The following is a 9,833-nucleotide window of genomic DNA, read 5'->3' on the forward strand; positions in this document are numbered from 1 at the left end:
TTGATTCAAATCACTGCTTCCCAGTCAGAAATCTTTAGTTAGCAGCATGCTCCTGCCTAAATGGAGCCATCTGAGGGCAGGGTGGGCAAAGGGGACAGAGTAAAGTTAGCAGTAGTTAAATTCAGAAAACTGATGCTTATTAGTATTAGTACTCCCATTCCACAGCTCCCTAACTCAGTATTTAGAGAAGGCTATTTGTAGCAGCTGCCTACCTGATGGGGCCTAATCTAACTGCAAAAAGTTTCCAACTGACTCAAGAAGAGGGCTGCCTCCTGGAGTTGTCCAATTACAGGCCTGCCAAAACTTCGAACTGCTCCTTCTCAGTCTTTAGGAACATCCCGACAGAATTATCATTTCCCCTCATTATCATTATCATTCCCTCATTATTATAATAAGCAGAAACTAATCTGCAAGCAACATGATCCTGTAGATTACAAATCCCAATATTATCATTTGGAAGTGGTATAGAGATAAGGGTTAAATATTAGATGAAGGTGCTGAGAAAATAATACTTTCTTGCTGATGATGGCTTAAGCAATAATAGCTGGGTAGCATAGCATCATGGAATCTTAGAAGTGGACGAGCTACCTGATGGCACCAATTACAATTTTCATAGGACAGACACAGAATTATTTAAAAGTAAACTCTCCCCCCATGAAATGAAATCATTATTTCATTTGGCCCATAGCATAGGATTTGGCCCAGATGAGAAGCAGAGTTGATAATGATCATGATGATGGGGAGAGGGAAGAGGGAGGATGGTAGAAGTATGGGTTAATACTGATGATGGCTGATGAAAAATTATAATAAGGACATCTGTAAATGAGAGGGGAAGCTTCAACAACCTGAGATACAAAGCAGAAATCTCTCAAGTAAAACATGATTTTCTCTAGCTGAACTCACAAATGCATTAGGGCATTTGAACTCAAAAGATCTATGATCTCCAGCTGTACATCCCTATCCCAGGCCTTCCCAGACCTTCCCAGGCCTGAGGATATTTTATTCTTTATGTAGATCAGAGATGTGGAATGGGGAAAAGAAATGAAGGAGAGACATGGTTTAGACGTTAGTTTTCTGTTTACAAAGGAGCTTTGAACATTGGATTATTTTCAAGTTGGAAAACTGAGATATACACATCTTTCTGTACAAGTTGCTTTCCTATCACTTACCGCTTCCTGGGAGCCCTGCTATTTACTTGCTTTATCCAACTTGATTGTTAGAATGAACTTTCTGAAGTCAGCTTCCACCAATGGGTTTTGGGTTTTTTAAACTATTGGAATATTAGAGCTTGAATAATCCTTAGATTAACTAATCTAACATTCTTTTTCTTCAGACCTGGAAACTGAGGCCCAGAATGTTTAAGTGTCTTGTCCAACATCAGGATAGTTAGTGACAGAACTCTGACTAGCAACTAAGTCTTCTGACTCCCAAACCAATACTCCTTTTGTGAAATTTTGTGAAATTCACTCCTTTGAGTGAAATCTCAATTTCACCACTTTAATTTTTTAACCATGTAAAATGAACTTTGGAACATATAGTTATTCATATTGTAGTTTCTACTTTATTTGGTGACCTTAATCGATCAAAAATTGATTTTTAAAACATATATTAAAGTTTGCACTTGCAAGGAGAACCACATTATATTTTCCTGGTTTTGTCTCAGATAATTCAATTTTCCCTTTGGTTTGTTTGTTTTTCCTAAAGAAAAATCTTGTGTTGCTATAATTACATGTCTGTGCATTCTTATTGTGCTCTCCTTGGGAATTATGTCAGTGATCAACACTGCAACAATTTCAAAACCTAAGCTATATCAATGCACAACACAACTCAATCCATGATTAAAAACCCTAGTGGCCAAGAACATATTGCAACGCAAAACTTAGGAAAATTAGATACTTTATTCATATTTTAGTCACAAGAAGTTTTTCCCCCTTATTTTTTCGGGTTGTAAATACATACTAGAATAAACTCTGTAAAATATACAAAAAAATACATACTTTTCCCATGAAATCTTTCTTTATAATAAATAGAAGGGACCACGTGTGTGGCTGGTCGCGGTAATGCTCCGTGTCTGCTTAGGTTTTCAGTCTGTTGATTTATTTTTAATCTCTTGAAAGAATGGAGGAGTTCCTCCTCCCCCAAAAGGTCGAGATAAATAATGCATGAAGCAACCCTCCCTCCCGATTTTTCCCTTTTCCTCCGCATTTTTTCCTTTTGATAGAGAGTTCAGCCTAAATTTCCACGCTTGCTTTCAATCATTACAAAGCCTACAAATTATACAATGACTTCTAACCTGGCCCTCTAACAAAACAACTTTTTTCCCTTATAAATCATAAGAGACAGATGGCAAAATGGAGAAGAAAAAGGGAAGAGAAGGGCTGGACAAAGGGCATTGTGACAAATCTGGGAAACTGAGCAAAGTGCACATCAGAGAGGGAAAGTTTGGTTTGACAGGTGAAATTCCCACAGGCTGCGGGCAGCACTGGGAAGAAAGCAGATGCTAGCCTTCGCGAATCTGTGGATAATTTTGTTACCGGTCATATCATTCAGATGCTAAGACACATTTCTTTCTAGCCGACATTAACATCTTTATGGAGATGCAAAGGTGACAAGATCACACGAACCAGTTGCTTTCCCCCTCCGAGGTTCACATGGATGAGACCAAAAGAGAAAGCAGGAGGGGAGGGGCGATTCCGTTGGTTGGGTGGACCCGCTGGTTCCCTCCGCCCCTGCCCGCGCCCCCGCAGAGCCCAGTGGTCTTGAGCTACTGAAACAAGAACAATGCAGAATTCGAACACACCTTTCTGAGGCAGAGCCCCTTCCTCCATCACCACCACCCCTGCCCCCCCCACCACTCCCAAGTTACACCGAAATCCTCTTGGAAGAAGGAAACGCAGAGCAAACACAACCAAAGGACTTTGCAACCACGTAACACACAACTAGACTGTCAAGTGAGCTGACAAGCGGGTTTAGGGGGTGGAGGGGATGACTGAAGGAGGGGCAGTGTGGACAGCCACGGTGTTACATGCAGTCCCTGGCTATGGGGTGCAGAGGTGCGTAACGGTGTTTGTCTGGGGGCGGAGGCTGCCAGTAGTCCAAGTCGGAGCCGCCCCCCGAGCCGGCCGGGCTGGCGGGCGATAAAGTGCAGCTGTAGGGGGAAGTGGAACTGGAGGGCGTGCAAGACGCGGACGCCGGACTGTCGCCGCAGCTCCACGTGGAGGCGGACGCGGGGCTGTCGGCGCCGCAGCTGCTCAGGGCCGCGCTAGCTCCTCCGGGGCTCAGCAGCACCGCCGTGTCGGAGAAGAGCGCCCCAGGCAGGCCGCCTGCGCCCCCGCTCACGCCCCCGGCCCCGCAGTGGTCTGCCAGCCTCAGGGTCTCGGTGAGGGCCCATATGTAGTTGTGGGCGAAGCGCAGCGTCTCGATCTTGGTGAGCTTGGCGTCCTCAGGGAACGTGGGCAGCACCTCGCGCAGCGCGTCCAGCGCCGCGTTCAGGTTGTGCATCCGATTCCGCTCACGGTTATTGGCCTTGAGTCTCCGGGTCTTTTTGATCCTTTGCACGGTCTCCGCGGTCTTGGCGCCCCGGGAACTCCCCCGGGCTCGGCTCGGCCGCCGCTTGCACTCGTGAGCCAGGCTCAGAAGGCGAGTCGCGGGCTTGCACTCCTCCCCGCCCCCTCCGCCGCCGCCCCCTCCGTCTCCACGAACTCCTCCTCCGGACGCTTGCCCGGCTTCAACCAAGCGCGGCCGCCGCCCTCTGGAAGGCGCGTCCGGGTCATCCTCCTCCTCTTCTTCCGAGCTGGAAGTCAGCGGGGTCAGGGAGGACGACGAAGGGGAGGACGAGCCCAAGAGCACCAATACGTCCTCCTCTTCTTTTAGCTCCAAGGTTTCGGATTTGATGAACATTTCTGCCCACGAGCGAAGGGAGGGCACCTATCAGGAAGGGGGCAGAAACGCAGATAAACTCAGTAATGAAATGAATCGAAATGACTGACACTTGCTTTGACCAGCCAAAAGGATTTTTCTGGAAAGGCGTGAGAGAGATGGATAGTTTCTTTAAAAAGTAAAACCCACCACGACCCTCCAGTAGAATCCAGTAGTCTTTCCTCAAGCCTCCCAACTGCACCTTCGGGTGGAGATTTAGTCAATTGCTTTTCTGGGCTCACACACCTCGCCACTCTGCGCCCCCGTGCGACTGTGTTTAGCTCTTTACTGCATCCTATGCTTGCACTGCTAAATTGGCTGTGTCTTCTCACCTACCCGTACACCCTTGGATCACAACTCGATCCCCCGGGAAAGACATTGGTGGTACCAACATTAAAGCATCTTAGAAGCGAAAGGCAGCAGACAAAGAACAATCACAGGGGTTAAATAGTGATCATAAAAGGTATGGATAAATAAGAGAAGGAAGAAGAGCTCTCGAAAGTCTGAAGCAGCCCCAAAACTTACTTGGCTCTCTTTAATTGCGCCTTAAAATCACTCGCTCGTGTTTGGGCTTCAGCCTATGCCCTATGCTTCTTCGGCGTCCTGGAGCAGCGGGACTGCGCTCACCACCTGGAGAGCGACCTCGTGCTGCTGATGTGCTTGTCCGAGGGAGCTCCTCCCCAAGAGCCCCTTTGCCAAGAGTCGATGGAGGGGCCCTCAGCGGCGGCTGCCCCCTTGGTCTTGTGTGTTTTGGTGGTGTTGCGTGTCTGTCTGTCAGTCAGTCCCCGGTGGTGCAACTCCTGGCACGCGACTCCTCGACACTACAGTTAAAGTGAAGCTGCTTGTGGTTCAATGGCTGTGTGTCTGGCACACGACTCTCCTTAAAACCCCTTATATACTACCAAGAAAACAATCAAATCTGCCCCCGGGGCCCCCCCAGATCTCCCACCCCCTGTCCTCCTCCTCCCTCCTCCCCTCTTCCCTCCCCGGGTTTATTCTTTTCATTGCATTATCATCACTCATTTCTTTCTCTTTCTTAGCCCCTTCCCTCCTCCCCTATGCTGCCATCCATCCATCCTCCCCCTCTTTGCCCCCCCCCTTTTCCCCCTCCTCTTTATCTAATCAGCATAAAGTGGTTCTAAAGCTCCAGTCTGAGCTGGGAGCTGCAGCCCAGGCTGCAGAAGCGGCGGTGGCGGCTGCTGCTGCTAAAGCTGCTGTTGTCGCCGCCGCCGCTCCTCTTTGTGATTGGTGGCTCGCGCTCGGCTGGAGCGTGCCGCTAATTTATTAATGAATGGTGGTCGCGAGGCGCAGCTGGCCAATCAGTGCACCTCGGACTCTGGAAGTTCTGCAAGCCACGCGCACCAGAGCCCGCTCCCTTTCAGCAGCCTCATTAGGGTCGGGGTGGGGGATGAAAGTGGGGGGCGTGGGGGAAAATGGGGACACCGAGAAGCACGCACCCCCACCCCCACCCACTCCCACATCCTCCCCATCAAGAAGCAAGCGGGGCGGGGGAAAGTGCGTGCACACATACACCCTGCCTGCAGTCTCTCAGTCCTCCCTCCTTTCTTCCCATGCAAAGGGAGATGAAGAATTAGTAGGAGTCAAAATTCTAGTGGAATTAGTCCGGGCTATGAGACGCAGAGAGTTTCTTTTTAATTTTATTTTTGCAAAGCTATATTTTAAGAGGAGTAGATGGAAGGGAAGCAGCGATCGGTGAAAATTTGAGCGGGTATGGGAGTGGTGAAAACTCCCTTCAGGCTATTTTGGGTGGTGGGAAAAAGGAAGGGAAAGACTTTGAGTAGAATGATTTCAAAAAGATATACTATATAACAATGTAATATAAAGATCATCTAGTCCCTCCTCTTCATTTAACAAGATAAGTAAGCAGAGTTCCAGAGTGGAGAAGTTAGTTACTTAAGGTCGTATAGCTACGTAGCCGCCGAGCAGGGTCCAAGAGAAATGTGTGTTGGGTGGGGCATGGTTTCCCAGGTGGGTAAGTATGGCCAATGGGCTGTTTTGACTCCCAAGTGGCCCCTCCACGTCTCTGGGAGATCTTGGATGGGTACGTGGTACTAGCCTTCGCAGCTTTTCGATGAGTTGAAATTGACGGGTTCCTCTATTTCAAAACTTCCTGGCTGACAATCGGTCCTTTGCCTCTTCTGTCAGTTCCGTCATTTGAAAGCTAATGTTTCCCCTACCGGGTTCTCCGATTCTTTGCCCCAACCTTATCCCCTTCCCCCCTGCGGGTACACGTGAGATGGGGGGGAGTATGTACTTTTCCCGCGTGTGGAAGGAAGGAGTATGTGGGTGGGGTTACAGGATAGTCTGGTGTGAGTGGTTAAAGATGTCTAGGACCCTTGTAGACAGGGAAACCGTCCTTTACGATTCATTTTGGAAAAGAAGTTTTGTTTTGTCTTAATTCAAGTTAGGGGTTAAATTCTTTTTCCTAAGTGGAAGAGGTTTTGATTCGATGTTTTTATTTGTATGTAGGAGGGGGTTAGGGAGGTACAAAGATGAGGAGTGGATGGTTGGTATTATCAGCTCTCTCGTTCATACTCTGTAATATGGAGACTTTGGGGTGTTATTTTAGGGAAAGGAAACAACCAGAAAAGGTCGTAGGTGTTTGGGAGAGTTTTTGTTTGTGTTCTTAAAATAAGTTATTTAATTACAGATTTTTAAAAATAGGAATCCTGGGGTAAGTGGAGAGGAAAAAGTACTAAATACTTATAGTACTAAGGAAATAAAACATTTGCAAAATGAAGCTTTCTTTACTCTAGGTTAACCTCCTTCCTCACGAAATTATTTTGGAAACCATTTAAATTTTTTCCCCGTTGGCAGGAAAGTTGATTTTTTCCCCACATCTTTTTTCCTCACTGAATCTCTTTTCTAATCCATTTAGTTTAGAACGGGGATTTGTTCCCTTTCCTCCACTCGGTCCCCAAACAATCTTGATATTGTTCTTTGAAAATGAAGGGATATTTCAAAGCAAATCTTTCTCTCCTCCTCTTTCCAGGTCCTTCTCCTCCCTGTCCGTTCCCTTGTCTTATTCCATTGTGCCAATTACCACGACGCTGTCAAATCTAAATCAAAGAGAACTCCTTGAAAGTTAAACGTTTAGTGAATCTAAAGATCGAGGTATAAAAGGTTGGGGGATGCTCTTCGTATTTGATTTTTGGTGCATTCCTACAAGACATTATTAGTGATAGTCAGACACCGTACACACACACACACACACACACACACACACACACACACACGTGCACACACATCAAGAAACAAAGGATGAGAAAAAAAAACCTGAGACCAAGGAATCCGAGTCTAAACAGAAAAGTTATCGATGAAGGGAAAAGCAATGTCTTTAGTCTAAGACGATTAAACAATGGAAATAAAAGTGCATTATAGTGTATAGGAGTCTCGGCCATCAGCATCTGTTCAGGGAAGTTGTAAAGAAAAGCAAATCCACCAAATAGTGTTAGAAACAAAGAAAAGGTTTATTTGACATTTCCTTTGGAAACGTAGTCAACCTGCAAAAATTCTCTAAGAAGTGCTGGTTATTGGAAGTTGTCAAATGAATTAAGAAAAGGAAGAGAAAGAGAACTGAGTTCTAGAGCAGCTAACCTGCAGGCCTCATGAACCTCTTTTTCTGGGCTGTAACTAATATTTAGTTCTCCCAAGTGTGATGATTTGTTCGGAACTTTATGGAATCTGTGGTTTATACTCAGAGCTTCTATGAAGAAGTGAAAAAGGAGCTTTTTCAGTGAATTTGCCATTGAGTCTTTATAGATGAAAGAGATCTGGAAGCCATCTAGGGCAGCACCCTCATTTTACAAATTGGGAGACAGAGGCCCCAAGTAGGTTAAGTGACTTGCCCATTGTCGCACACAAGTATTTAGTAACCGAGGCAGCATTTTGACCCAGATCATCTGCCTCCGAATCTTACTCATTTTGCACTGCAGCTGCTTCCATGTAACCAGAGGAAAATCCCTACAGTTTGCACAGAGAAACTAAGGAGAAAATACAACACTTTGCTTGGATTCTGTGAAGACTTGTCTGACAACTTGGGGGAGATGGGAGGAATAGAGACAGTTGAGTGAGGGACTATGTCTAGCAATGCAAGTCGACTCCTGTGCAAATGTATAATCTTGAAGAGGTTCTGTGAGTCCTGAAAAGTTAAGTGACTTGCCCAGGGTGACACAGCTTGCGTGAGGAGTAGGAATGGAACCCGGATGTTCCAGACTCCGAGGGAAGGAAGCTTTCTGCCTACAATTCTACTGTCTTAGGCTCTATCTTTATCACTTCCACAGCAAAGACAACAACAACCCTCACAGAGTGTCATCTTTCCTCCTCTGGAATTGGTTTACAGGAAGGCAGGAATGTGTTCTGAATAATTTGTTTAGACAGCATTAATTTAAACACTTAACCAATCCTGGAAGCTGACCGTACATAATAGATAATAAAGATATTACTAGCGTTTATCATGGGAAAGCGTCTATCAGATTCGATTTCTCTTTGTTCCCCGGAAGAGGTGGCTGTGTGAGTCAAATCAAAGCCTGAAGCACAGATTGAGGAAAAATAAAAGCAAAAACCTTTGAGCCTCCTCTCCCAATTTGTACCATGTTTGTCCAACAGAATTTAGGTACTAGTAACGGATCTCTTTAAATATTCCTAAAGGCTCCTCAAGGACCAGTTTTCTCTTGCATTTAGAAATACATCTTTGCTTAAAAAAACAAAAACAAAAGCAGATGTTTAAGGACTTTCTCAAAAGGACTTCTCTGGCGCAGCCCCAGGGACACACGCATACAGATACTGTCCCACCAAAGGGTCTTCGTGAAAGAAAGGCGATTTTGATTCAGAGACAGATTTGAGGGCAACGTGACTCAAACCAAACTTTCTTAGCACTCTTTTAACTTAGATAAATTCAAGAGGCACTTGTGTGGTCTAAAAAGATTGTCCAGATGAAACCAAGCTGAAATGTTCTGCCAAAAAAAGGGGGTGGGGAGAGAGGAAAGAACTGAATAGCATCAGTGAGGCTGGTGACCGAGGGCCCTACTGTCCAATGCCTGAACTGTCTGTCCTAAAGGGTCAAACTGTTCATCTTCAGCCCCTTTTCTATGCCCAATCCTACTTTAAGGGGAACAAAAGCTCAAAGCAGGCAGTTATCAAGAAACTGGAGCACAATGATTTAAACTCCTGGCAGGGTCTTAAGAACTGGGGGGGGGGGACGGACAGAAGCGGGGGGGGGGGAAAGGGGCGGGGGGGTGGAGATCTTTAGAAAAGTCTTTGTTGCTTCTAAGAAGCTTGAACTCTGAGACGACCCAACAGCCCTAAAAGTTTAGGGTAGGTGTTGCTGTGGGGCCTTCGGCGGCAGCCAGCGCACACACTTCGACCTCACAAGTGGCTCGTCCCCGTGTTCCCAACCCCGACAACCCGCTTTTGCAGGTGAATAGGGAAAGAGAAAAGGGTACCGGCCCCTCCTAGGCTTCGGGCTCTCCATCTCTAGGACAAAGAGGAAGGGGTCTGTAAACACGAAGTGCGCTTCTCTAGAAGGACACTCTCCACTTTCTCCTCCTACTCTAGATCAGCTTCCCCACTCCCCTTGGAAGTGTACTTGCGCTCCCGAGACTCTGACCTGAAGGGCGGCTTCATGAATTGCTCTGAATCTTACGGATGAATATCACCGAGAAGTCGAAGGAAATGAGAAAGTGGGAGCTCTAATAAGGTCACGTGTCTCACAAGTGGCTCTTCGAAGCTCTGCTGTCACAATGCTCACCCGAAAGCATCTGAGGAAGGCAGAGATGGACGTTGAAAATAGCTGGTCAGAAACAGATTTGATAGGTAAAAAGCATCCCGATTCTCATCATTTCGCCCATCTCCATTCCCAATTATTCATTCCTCTGAGGTCTGAGCTCACTGTG

General features: G+C 46.4%; 1 protein-coding gene across 1 annotated transcript; it reads right to left on the reverse strand.

The window, feature by feature from the left end:
• Positions 1-1,921: 1,921 nt before the first annotated feature.
• NEUROG2 (neurogenin 2) lies at positions 1,922-4,849 on the reverse strand. Its single transcript, XM_021001398.2, has 2 exons — positions 4,444-4,849; positions 1,922-3,927 (listed from the first exon to the last, which is right to left on the reverse strand). Exon 2 carries the CDS (start codon positions 3,898-3,900, stop codon positions 3,022-3,024), a length of 879 nt encoding a protein of 292 aa, XP_020857057.1. The 5' UTR covers positions 3,901-3,927; positions 4,444-4,849; the 3' UTR covers positions 1,922-3,021.
• Positions 4,850-9,833: the final 4,984 nt, after the last annotated feature.

Source organism: Phascolarctos cinereus, unplaced genomic scaffold (assembly GCF_003287225.1).
Source record: "Phascolarctos cinereus isolate Bilbo 61053 unplaced genomic scaffold, phaCin_HiC Scaffold_9;HRSCAF=440, whole genome shotgun sequence".
NCBI classification, from domain to species: Eukaryota; Metazoa; Chordata; class Mammalia; order Diprotodontia; family Phascolarctidae; genus Phascolarctos; species Phascolarctos cinereus.

What these genes read in the sequence shown, in the direction of transcription:
- NEUROG2 (XM_021001398.2), bottom strand. Translation starts at nt 3,900, where the DNA reads ATGTTCATCAAATCCGAAACCTTGGAGCTAAAAGAAGAGGAGGACGTA.